This window comes from Gracilinanus agilis, chromosome 1 (assembly GCF_016433145.1).
Source record: "Gracilinanus agilis isolate LMUSP501 chromosome 1, AgileGrace, whole genome shotgun sequence".
Lineage (NCBI taxonomy): Eukaryota > Metazoa > Chordata > Mammalia > Didelphimorphia > Didelphidae > Gracilinanus > Gracilinanus agilis.
In genome coordinates this window covers 147,836,427-147,848,887 of record NC_058130.1, presented here as the reverse complement: position 1 = coordinate 147,848,887, position 12,461 = coordinate 147,836,427, and the positions used below count along the sequence as shown (strand labels likewise).

At 36.9% G+C, this 12,461-nt stretch overlaps 1 protein-coding gene across 1 annotated transcript in view; it reads left to right on the top strand.

Annotated features, from left to right (window-relative positions):
- LCMT1 (leucine carboxyl methyltransferase 1) overlaps nt 1-11,955 on the top strand; it is a 106,461-nt gene extending 94,506 nt beyond the window's left edge. Inside the window, exons 9-11 of the mRNA XM_044658186.1 lie at nt 627-718; nt 4,813-4,910; nt 11,713-11,955. Coding sequence (XP_044514121.1) covers nt 627-718; nt 4,813-4,910; nt 11,713-11,738 — 216 coding nt within the window. The 3' untranslated portion in view covers nt 11,739-11,955. The remainder of the gene's footprint in view (nt 1-626; nt 719-4,812; nt 4,911-11,712) is intronic.
- The last annotated feature ends 506 nt before the right edge of the window (nt 11,956-12,461 follow it).

Here is a 12,461-nt window from a genome sequence, read left to right as displayed (position 1 = left end):
TCACACAAATTAAATGACTATCCCAGCTAATTCAAACAGCTAGCCAGGTGACTCTGAGGTATTAAGCCAGAGAACAATAAGTTTCTAATCAGGTACTAAATTATGCAATATAGACAATGGGGACTATAGGAATTCAGAAAGCAGCGAACAGTAGGAACTGGAGCAGATTCATGGAAGGAGGTAGTTTTTCAAGAAACCTATGATGATTTTTTTTTTGAAATTTTTAAAAAACTCTTACTTTCTGTCTTAGAGTCAATACTGTGTATTGGCTCCTAGGCAGAAGAGTGGTAAGAGCTAGGCAATGGGGGTTAAGTGACTTGCCCAGGGTCATACAGCTGAGAAGTATCTGAGGCCAGATTTAAACCCAGGACCTCCTGTCTCTAGGCCTGGCTCTCCATCCACTGAGCCACTCAGCTTCTCTCCCCCCTCCCCAACCCCCCTAAATGATTTTAAAGACCATACTTTACTCTCCATAAAATGCAAACTCTTTGAGGTCAGAGATTGCTGAATTTTTGTGTTGTATCATACCAGTATCTAGAACAGTTCTCATAGTAGGTGCTTAAGAGTGTTTGAATTGAATTGATTCAATATATTGGTTCTGTTTTATCTGCACTTGCACATTCCAGAAACAGCGTCTACTGTCAAATGGATGGGAGAAAGCTTTTGCCATTGACATGATGGAATTATATAGCAGTCTACCACGAGCTGAAGTTGGCAGGTATTGACATATTCTTTTTTTTAATAAGTGGAAATCTCTTCCTGAGTATTTCTCTGGTAGTTGATTATATGCTTATACTGAATAAGCTTTATTCTCTATTAGAATTTTGTTATTTATGACTATCACTTCCCCTTCCCTATACCATATTTATTATCTATTAATGTGAAAAGAACTAAGAATATAAGTTTTAGAATAAAAGCCTATTCATTTAAAGGAAACCTCTCTAGATAGCTCTAGAGAAATTAATATTTGAGAAGTTTTTGCCAACCAGATTTTGTTTTTGTTCAATTGTTTCCTGACTCCTTTTGGGTTTTTTTTTTTTGTTTTGTTTTGTTTTGTTTTTTGGCAAAGCTACTGGAGTGATTTGCCATTTCCTTCTCTAGCTCATTTTACAGATGAGAAAAGTGAGGCAAACAGGGTCAAGTTACTTGCCCAGGATCACACAAGCTAGTAAGTATCTGAGGCTAGATTTGAACTCAAGCCTTCCTGACTCCAGGCCCAGAACTATATTTCCTACTTTATCTAGCTGTCCTGTCAAACAGATTATTTTGGTCAGAATAAACAGTTATACATGGAAATACCTGAAAGCAACACTTGGAATAGAAGTAATCAATAAATCCCAGAACTACTATAAGGTCATCCATAATTTTAGCTAAGTTGTCAACAACTTTTTATTAAGCACCTCACCATGTGCAAAGCACTTTATTAACCTCTGGGGATATAAAGAAAGGCAAATTGGCCCTTGCCCTCAAGGAGTTCACATTCTAAAGGGCAGGAGCTCACTAAGGAGAGAAAAAGAATTACAATCTCCTACAGTTTAAAAGGACTTTATGGGAGCAGGTAGGTGGCTCAGTGGATTGAGAGACAGACTTATAGATGAGAGTTTCTGGATTCAAGTCTGACCTCATATACTTTCTATCCAGATGACCCTGGGCAAGTCACTTAACCCCCATTGCCTAGCCCTTACCACTCTCCTGCCTTGGAACCAATACACAGTATTAATTCTAAGGCAAAAGGTAAGAATTTTTTTTAAAGTTTGATCCAGTCATGCCCTCATTCTCAATGTGTTACCCAGCCTTCACTTGAATACTTCCTGTGTTTTGCTATATTTTTATCGGCAGTCATTTCCATTTGGGGATACATCTAATTATTAGAAACAACTTTCTTATGTTGAACTAAAATATGCCTTCCTGCAACAATTTTGCCTGCATGACCACGTAGAATAATTCAATCCTTCTGAGTTATATCCACATCCCTTCATGTATTTTTAAGATCAATTTCTTATCTCTTTATAAAGTCTTATCTCTTCAGCCAAGTTTTTTGGATACTTTACCCTCCTGGTTGTTGCCTTTGTTTATCATTGTCCCTTTGAAAAGGAACAGTGCTTCAGAAGTGATCTGAAAAGTGGGACTTTCCCTTCTCCATTTCTAAGCATTCTGCTTCTAAAACCTAGTGACTAGAGTCTTTGGAGAGATTAAAAATTTTGTTTTCTTTTGCAAATATGATTTGTTCTCTTTTTTCCTGCCTTATTACCATGATGGTTCAGGGATAAGGATACTTGCTACTTTTCCTTCAGCTAGTAGTTAGATTTAGAAAGCAGAATTAAGTTGAATAGTCTTGGTTAACTTGACATTTCCTTTATCCTGAATGCATTAGCAAATCTCATTGGATTTTTAGGCGATTGCCTTGTGAAATATCTTAAAAACAAATTCAGATTTAACACACAAGGTGGTTAATAGAGGAGATCAGTGAAGCTACTGGATTGGATAGAATATAACCCCAAACACCATCTTTATGTGAGAACATCTGTAGTAATTTAAATTCATAACCTCAGAGAACCAGCAAGGCTACATGGTCTGGGGGACCAGATATAAAGGCAGATGCTAATCTGGATCATTCTTTTACTGCTTGTTTATTAAGGCTCTTGCCTTTATCAGGGGTCTATAAAGTAGATAGGAATTTAGCTTAGGCCACAAGGATCAAGAATATAAAACACAAGATTTAGGAGAAAGTGACTCATTTAATAATATCATTTAATAATAACAGGTTCCATCTATAAGTACTATAGACACAGTCAATATATAAATTTCTTTTACTTATCTATACTTTTTACAAGGGAGGGTGCTATTGGGAGATATGAATGAGTCAATGGGAAGTGATAACAATAAGAAAAAGCACCAATATAACACTTTAAAATAAGTTACTTGCAAATAAAAGCTAATGTCTAACATTTATATAGTGCCTTAAGATAAGCAAAGCGCTTTGCATCCATTATCTCATTTAATTCTCACAACTCTGTGAAATAGGTGGTATTATTATCCTCCTTTTATAGATGAGGAAACTGAGGCTGAGAGGTGAAATGACTTGCCCAGAGTCATAGAATACTCTCTGTGGCAGGATTCAAACTTAGGCTTTTCTCACTCCATTATACCTTCTTCACACTTGGGAATCTGGGATGTAGACTGAAAAATGTGCCGAGTATGGGCCTGTACATATAGCAGAGGTTCAGTGAACAATTGTGGCCTTATGGGAGGAAAAAGTACTACAGGCTAGACATATACTCCTCTTCATCAAAATATTTCTGCATTCTATCGCATTAAGGGCAAAGAGAATGCCCCCTTTTTACCTTTTGTTCCTTTAAAGCCAACATAATCTTTTGGCTCTATTTTCTGGGCCTTAATGTACCCCCCGGTTGTTCCTGTGACTCTTTTACATTCCTCCCTCCTTTCTTGGTGTGCCTCCTTTGGCAGCATCTTCCTAGATTCTAATGCTATTGGTGCTGTAGATTTGTCCTGCTAATAAAGCAAACTCTTCCATAACCTAATTCTGCTGATCAGTTCGTCAACAAATGTCAGGCTGATTCAATGGAAAGAGCACTGTGTCTAGAGTCTGAGGAACATCATTTCAAATTCCAGCTCTGCTACCTACTACTATTTGTGTGTGACCTTTGGCAGGTCAATTTACTTGGAGCCTCAGTGATTTCCTATAAAATTAGGGGGATGGATGAAACAATCTTTTAAGGTTCCTTCCTAAGGTCCTCCAAGGACAGGGCTAGAGCAAAGTTATAAAGTATTTAAATTCTCATAGTCATTAAGAAATTTGGTTGGTTATTTTTTTGGGGGAAATTTTCTTTGCATCCCAAATTGGAGAGAATAATATGAGTTATTATCTAAAACAGCTTTGTGGGGCTCAGATTCTGCTATGAAAACAAAAAAAAATTTTGATAATACCTAGAAAAGACTCCGTCAGCATTCTGGGTAGATTTCTTGAAGTTTAATTCATAGGATAAAAGACACAGGGCACCCAAATTGTGCTGATGTAGTAGTAACAGCAAAAATAACTCCTCTTAGTTAAGTGCTTTATGGTTACAATGGCCTTCATTTGCATTTATTCTCATTTAATCCTGAGAATGGCCATGTTACAGGTAAGAAGTATGAGTCACTTATCTTCTCAGTTTTCCTCATCTACAAAATGTGCAGATTCTGGAATCATAATTTTGCAGAAGAGGAACTGGCAGCTTCTGAGGCATAAAGTGATAAAATAGCCTTTTTAAGATCATAATGCTAGTAGTGCCAGAATCAGGATTCAATCTCAGGCTTTGTGATTCCAAGTCCAGTGTTCTTTTTATGACTCTCTTGCAAATATTTTGTTTTCAGAACAGTTGTGTCTACAATTATAATAGCTGAATTTGCTTCTAAGAAATTAAACACTCAAATTAGTAATCTATATGGACAATATCAAGACATGTTATAGAACATTAAGTTTAAACTTCAGATTGTCTTTTTCCTTATTAATATGTACTTATGAAAGAGAAAAAGCATTTACATTGTGTGAATTCTGAAGAAAAACATGTATTTTAATCTAAATATTTGTAATTATAACTCATTTCTGTTTTTCATGTTTATGCTCATGTAAACATACATACGATATAACTTTTTTTAAAAAAGGAAAAATATCTCTTTTCTCTCCCTAATTACCTCACATGACATTTAAATAAATTTTGCTTTTGAATGTTGTACATGTGTGAGAAAAAAAAAGTTTTATTGTTTGCAAGTAAACAAACTACACTTAGACTAAAAACAATTCTCCTACAGGATAGAAGCACTTGAATTCCTTGATGAAATGGAGCTTCTTGAGCAACTTATGCAGCATTACTGTCTTTGTTGGGCAATAAAAGGTGGAAACAACCTAGGTAAGGTATTAAGAATAATAGCTACCAATTTATATAACATTTTCTAGTTCATAAACTGTTTCCCTAACAGTACTATCTTTTAAGGTAAGTAGTTTATGTAATATTTTCATTTTTTAGAAAGCAGCAAGAATTAGAGCATTTTTTTTTTTTTTTGGCTTTGTATCCCTAGTGCCTAGCACAGTGCCTGGCACTTAGTTGGTGCTTAATATATGCTTGTCGATAGACTGATTAATAGGGAAACTGAAGTTCCAAGAGATTAAATGACTGACCAATAATGAATAAATTGATTCTGTTAGAACAAGGGGGTCTTTTGACTCCAAGCCCATTACCTTTTATGCTAAACCAAACTTCTGATGTTTGTTGACTATTCCAAACAAGTGGAATTTTCCTTTAAGGATTACAAGCACTTGAAATACTCTAGCCATGAAAGAGTGTAAAATTCCATTATTGTGTCCCAGAGTACACTGGAATGCTCTGGCCAGCAAAATGTATAGGTATCCTATCAGTCCTGCCTGATTTGGAGAATTGGTTTTTATAGCCTTTGTACACTGTACCTGCTTGTCTTCTTTTTTTTTTTTTTTTTAAACCCTTACCTTCCGTCTTGGAGTCAATACTGTGTATTGGCTCCAAGGCAGAAGAGTGGTAAGGGTAGGCAATGGGGGTCAAGTGACTTGCCCAGGGTCACACAGCTGGGAAGTGTCTGAGGCGGGATTTGAACCTAGGACCTCCCGTCTCTAGGCCTGACTCAATCTACTGAGCTACCCACCTGCCCCCTTCTGCTTATCCTTTTGACCTAGAAATAGGTGAAATCCTTAAACTGTCCCTAAAAGGAAGATGTGGCAGAGATTTTCATGTCCGTGCCTGTGCACTTATCTGTTGGTGGGAGAGGAATAAATAGATTTCTTATTGTCTTCATTTGATCAAACAGATGTTCAAGTGGCATTCGGGTAGCAGGGATGGCAATATAAACATTTCACATTTCCCCTGAGAGTACTGACTGTAGCTAAAAAGAAAACTTATGTATAATGATTAATGATGTTGATGTTATTTAGGATAACATTCTGAACCTGTCATTTCAGTAGTATAGATCTGAAGTGTCAAATCTCATTAGAGGCAAGAACCAGATTAAAATGCATCCAGGAAATGTTAAAATAAATTTAAAAATAATACAACACAGACAATATTAATTTGTTGTTTTTTAAGTCAGTCTGCTGACTTCATGGATCTGTTTCTTCTTGAGGTGACACTACTGGTATCAGATTCCAGGATAAGGGAATTCTTTCTACCAATATAGAGTGGCACCTTTTCAGCAGTTTAAAGGATTAGAGTTACCTGGAGCACTGATATATTTACTATGGGTCACAGAGCTCCAGTAGACCTCAGGAGGCAAAGTGAGACTTGAACTCAGGTCTTCTTAGCTTTGAGCCTATCTACAATACCACACTGCCTCTATATTGTTAGTATTGCAATAAAAGGAAAAAATTAAAAACCTAATGTGATTGGCACTGTTAATATCCATCTGGAATTACTTATAAAGAACAAAAATAACATGTTGCCATTTATATAGCAATTCATTGTTTACAAAGCATACAACCATATTGAACATTAGAAGAGTTTAAACAACTCATCTATGGTCACACAGTCATTATGTTAGAGGTAGTAGATCTTTCAGTCTAATCAGCATCTATTAAGTGTTCTCTAGGAGTGAGGTAATACTAAGTGCTAGGGATACAAAGAAAAGGAGAGCAATAGGATGATAGCTAGGAGGAATGGTTGGATCAAGGAGAGTGTATTTTAAGGCTAGGGATCATATGGGCATGTTTGTAGGCAGTAGGGAAGCAACCACCAAACATGGAGAAATTGAAGATAAGTAAGAGAGCAGGGGTGATAGAGAGGACAATCTACTAGAGGAGATGGAATGGGATCAGGATAAATGTTGAGATGCTTTCCTTAGCAAGGAGTGCTACCTCTTAACCTGGCATGAATGAAAGAGGAGATAATGAGGGAAGATATCTTAAGTGATGTGAGATGAAGAAGAGAGAAGAAGGAGCTCTCCATGAAGAGCTTTTTTCCCCCTTGTTGTGTGAGGCAAAGTTCTCACTGAAAAGAGTCAGGGAAGAGGTAAAAAAAGGTGTATAATGACTGCTATAGTGATTAGGATAGCAAATTGAATAGGGAAGTGGCATTTGAATAGAATCCAAGACTGAAAGATGGAAGTAATGTAAGGTTGAATCTTGACAAGGCATTATCAGTGATAGGGTATGGGATTAAGGGATTTGAGTGTCAAGGATAAAGTACTGTTGAGCTTGTTCTCCAAGGCATTGAAATAGGGAAAGGCGAGGAGTGTAACCATTGCAGGAGTGATGACCTGGGAAAGAACTAAGTGGTAGAGGAATTGTAGGTCATGATGACAACAAAGAATGGGATTGGGATAGTAAGACATAGGGAAAGATGGAATAATAAAAGATTATGATCAAATAAAACCATTATGAAATTAATGAATATGGAAGTGGCATAGCTCTTTTTTTTTTTTTTTTTAAAGGCAATGGGGGTCAAGTGACTTGCCCAGGGTCACACAGCTAGGAAGTGTCTGAGGCCAGATTTGAACCTAGGACCTCCCATCTCTAGACCTGGCTCTCAATCCACTGAGCTACCCAGCTGTCCCCAAGTGGCATAGCTTGATGGCTCAGTGGATAGAGAGCAAAACCTGGAGATGGAAGGTGTGACCTGGGGCAGGTCATTTAATCCCAGTTACCTATCATCACTCTTCTGCTTTGGAATCAATATTCATATCAATTCTAAGTAAAACAGAAGGTAAGGGTTTTAAAAAATGATAGATCTGTGGACGATGGCAACATCAAGGATATGACCATTTCTATGTGTAGTTGAGGAGTAGGAGGAGGTCATGGGAATTGAGTAGATCAAGGAACTTGGAAGGTAGGATGTTTGAGAAAATATCAGTATATATGTTGAAATCCCCTCATAGGAAGGCAGGAGTTGGGATGGAAAGAGACTATGAGAAAGACACTGAATTTATTCAGTTCAGAGAAGAGGAAAATCCTAGAGATCAATAAATAAAAGCTTTCAGAATCTTAATTGGGTGATAAATTTGGATTGAATGAACTTTAAAAGAGGAGAGGTTGCTGAGTGATGATGTTAATGAGAGAATCTGCAAGTGGCAGTTCAGAGCACAGAGTATTTATTCTGACACTCCCCAGACAGCTTAGCATCATGCAAAGAGCGTAGCTTTGAGGTCAGAAGACTTGTATTCATACCCTAACTGTGCTGCCTTGGGACCTTGTCTAGGTCTCAGTTTTTTTTATTGCAAACCCAGGGGCTTAGTTTGAATGATGTCTGAGGTCTATTCTAGCTTAGGATCGTAGAACTGGAGGCCCAGTATTTTTACTCCAAGCCCTTTACTCTTTCCACTCTGCAATACTACCTTCATGGACAACCACACTGGCATAGCTTGCATCTCAGAAACTTTATCATTTGAGGCAAAACTATCATGTGATTGGACCTGAGAAATCTTATTTTGTGTTCTGTTCAGCAAAGTTGAATTAAAATATTAGAAGCATTTATTAAGCACTTAAGATGTGCTAGATTCTGGGCAAAGAGCTGGGGATAAAAATAATAAACAAAGAGAAAGACAGTCCCTGTCTTGAAGGTACATTCATTTTAATGGCAGTTGACAATATATAAAAAGGAGCTGAAAAGTCAGGGGGTGGGTGGGGAGCAGGAGAGGAAGGAGGAAGAAGCAGGGACCATTGCTAAAAAGTCTGAAGAGTTAAGGGGGAGAATGTGAGTAGTTGGGCCTTTCCTCTCAATGGAGGTTTACTCTAGGAGTAGAAAGGAGAAGGCAGCTGAAGTATGGTGGCCAAGTCCAAAGTTAGCTATGAATAAAAAGTAAGGAACAACCATATCTAAGCTATGGAAGTGATTTTTTGGAGCCTGGAAAATTATCCCAGAAAAGAGAGAAGGATGAGTTTCATGTGGTATGTCCAGTGACTTTTTTTCCTGTGAAGCAAATGCAAAAAATCCTGAACAAAGGAATAATTACTTGTTAATAAAACTTTTGTTTATAAGACGCTTTGAGGTTTACACTTTATAGTTAGCTTTCCTCACAACAGCCCTGTGAGATTCTGAGGCAACCAAAGATCAAAAAGGGTTGTGACACTTAAGAAACTCCTGCCTTATGTCAGAGCCAGGATTTAGCCCCGGGTTTCCTGATTCTGTGTCTAATACTTTTCAACACACCAAGATGATTCTATTCTCATAAAATCATGATTCTTTTTTTGTTTGAGGCCCAAGTATTTTAAAGACTCCCTCTCAGACCCCTTTAGGTTTAGGTCAAAATTGTTCTCAGTCATCAGAATTCTAAAATGCTGGTGTCCACTGGACTCTCCCTACAGAGATTCTCTTGAGAAGGTCATATGATGCCCTTGTTAACTTGTTTAAAAATCAAAAAAACAAATGAAATTTCCTCGTTTCGACTCTAGTTCCCTTATATGATAAATGAGCTATTGCATTAGTTCTCTTAGGCCTCTTCCAGCTCCAAGATTCTGTTACTATTCTCTGCTCATTGCCCCTGGAAATCACCTCTCAGATGAGCAATAGCTCAGCCAACCTAAGGGGTTATAGGTGATGGGAACAACCAACCCACAGGCTCTGGGGGCAAAGACAGATGCAGAACTGTCCATCCAGAGTTCAGCTGTAGCAACTGTCAAATGGAGGCTACATTACTTTTATTATTATTTAACAAGCCACACATTTTATTAAGGGGAAACTATAGCTATCCCAAACCAGATTTGTGTTTTTATTAGACAAAGGAAAGAGTGAGGAGGGATGTTATTTCATAAACTGTCAGCCTTTAATACAAATCCATTACTTTGATTACATGAAATTCAAAATATTAAAATTTGTGTAATACCTACAGAATTAATAGAAATCACTTCTCTAAGTCCTCATCTCCGAGTGATTATTTCTTCTTAGCATTATTTAAAGTAAAAAAAGCACATCTTTTGCTCTTATTTTTCTGTTTTTCTAGATTTGTTTAGGCTAAAGGTCCGATGTCTGCCTACAAAATTTGGGGAAGAGAGTTTTTTTCCAACTTGAGCACAAAACTGGTGAAGGCAGCTTCAAACTTAAGACATTATTGATTGTAGATGAGTAGGAAAAGTGTTGTACTGCGTAGATCTTTTTTTTTGTCTAAAATCTGTTATCATTAAAAGTTCCATATTGTAGTAGCTAGGTGACTCAATGGATAGAGCCAGGCCTGGAGATAGGAGGTCCTGGGTTCAAATCTGGTTTCAGACACTTCCTAGCTTTGTGACTGGGCAAGTCACTTAACCTGGATTGACTAGCCCTCACTGCTCTTCTGCCTTGTAACTACTGCTCAGTATTGATTATAAGATAGAAGGTAAGTTGCTTATGTATCTTTAAAAAAGTCTTACCTATCTCTAGAATATCCCTCAGTAGAAATTTGTCTCTGTAAACTTGCATTGCTCGTCTTAGCATTGCTACAAAATACTGAACATTTCCTCCTTCCCTTTTTAAGGAACTGACAGATTTGCTTTGACTTTAGCAGCCAACACTACATTTTAGGAGCAGTTAAAAAAATTCTTTTTTTCATGTGAAACAAAAGAAAAACAAGTTCTTATAACCAGTGGATAGCCCTCCATCTGCACTGGTACTTAGGTACTGTAAGACCCAGAGGACAGACCTCCACACCCTTTGGGTGGACCTCCTTTGGAAGACTTTTAGTTGTACATAAATAGGAATTGCATAGGAAAGAAGGCATAATGAATGGGTTGTATCCTGTGCCTTTATAGAGCTATTTGAGGCGGGAGATGGTGAAGAGGGAAGAATATATCTCTATACAATATGCATAGATTTTATACATATACAGTCCCAAAAATCTTAACGCAGGTCTAATTTTTAATAATTCCAGAAGTATAAATATTATAAGCTTAGAAAAAATTTTAAGCTTAATTATTTAAATTTATTTTTACACTCAATTTGCAAATTTTGGCTAATTTAAGTTTTTTATTTCAGTCCCTCTTAAGGCTAGGATTATAAATGCAGGCTTCTCAGTGACTGAGTAGCAGCTGATGAAATTTTTTACAATGATTAGAGCAAAATGTATAACCCAGCATGGAGGTTATGTTGAATTTTAGTAAGAAATATATCAGTATCTTAAAATTTTAAATAACTTCACATGTTTTTATGTTTGTAGTATTTATACTTATGAAGTTATTAATGCTTAAAACTGTGCTGACTTTTGAAGCTCTGTCTGTGTATGTGTATGTAGCTCATGTAGACATACACATATATTTATGTAGTGAGGTTTGCACTAGAACCTCACTAGAACTAGAACTAGGTACCACAGTGCAAATGTTAGATTCCATGATGGTCCACCCTATAGATTAATCAGGTCACATTTTCGGCTTTCTCTTGTTTCTGTCTATAAAACATGAATATTTTAATTCTGCATGGATATAATGGAAAGAGCTATGAACTAGAATTCAGGATACCTTAGTTATATGCCTGACTTTGCCATTAATTCTGTGTGACAATGGACAAGTCATCACATCTCTTGGCCTCAGTTTCCTTCTATGTAAAATGTTGGGTTTTTTTTTAGGTTAGGTGATCTGTAACGACCCTTCCAGCTTGAACACTGAACCTACAAATGACTTGCAGAGTTCCATGTAGCAAATCATTGATAAATATGAAACAGAAAACCTAACTCCTAAGTCGACATGTTTCTTCTTTATATCCTTAATTTGTTTTCTTCTCCCCTCAGATCTCAAGGATATTACCTACAAATAATTTCTTCAGGGAAGTTATTGAGCCAGAAGCCAAAGCTACCATTCCTTCTATGGAAGAAATGCTTTAGAGCTTTCTGCAGTGAAAGAACCATGCATGTACACGCCTCACTCTCTTCAGTGTCACCCACACTTCCAAAAGACTCAAGAAACCAGTGTTGCTGGAGATGTTTCCTGCTGGTTTATTGTATTAATAAATCTCTATCATCTTTCTGAGCAGACTTGAGTTTTTTTTATTGATCCTCATCAGAATCTGGTGTTTAAAATTTTCAGCTCCATAGAGTCCCCATTCACAAAGGTTAATTTATCCAAAGGGAAAAATCAAGTTCATGAGTTCAGAATCATATTGCTCATTCATTCTGGACTTGTGGGTATTCTTTAAATATATTTGAGCATGACTGACTTGTGAGCTTTGGTCTACATTTATAACTAATGCGTGCAAACTGTTTGCCAAAAAGTTAGTGTTTTATTCAGGTTGGCTTGCTGGTGCGAGATGACATCTTGATTTCTCAGCCTGTGAAATTATCCATCTAGAGGCAGGCTACCATAATTAAAACAGGGTTTGGGATTTTTGGACCTGACTGCTTTCGGTGTTTTTTTCTATCAGGATTTTAGATGGCCTCTGTCTGTCCTCACTTCAAAAATTTGTTCTCCTTTTACTCTTTTTTCTTTTTTATGCTTTAAAATTTCCCTTTCCAAAATATTTCTAAGTTTATGGATGTTTTTT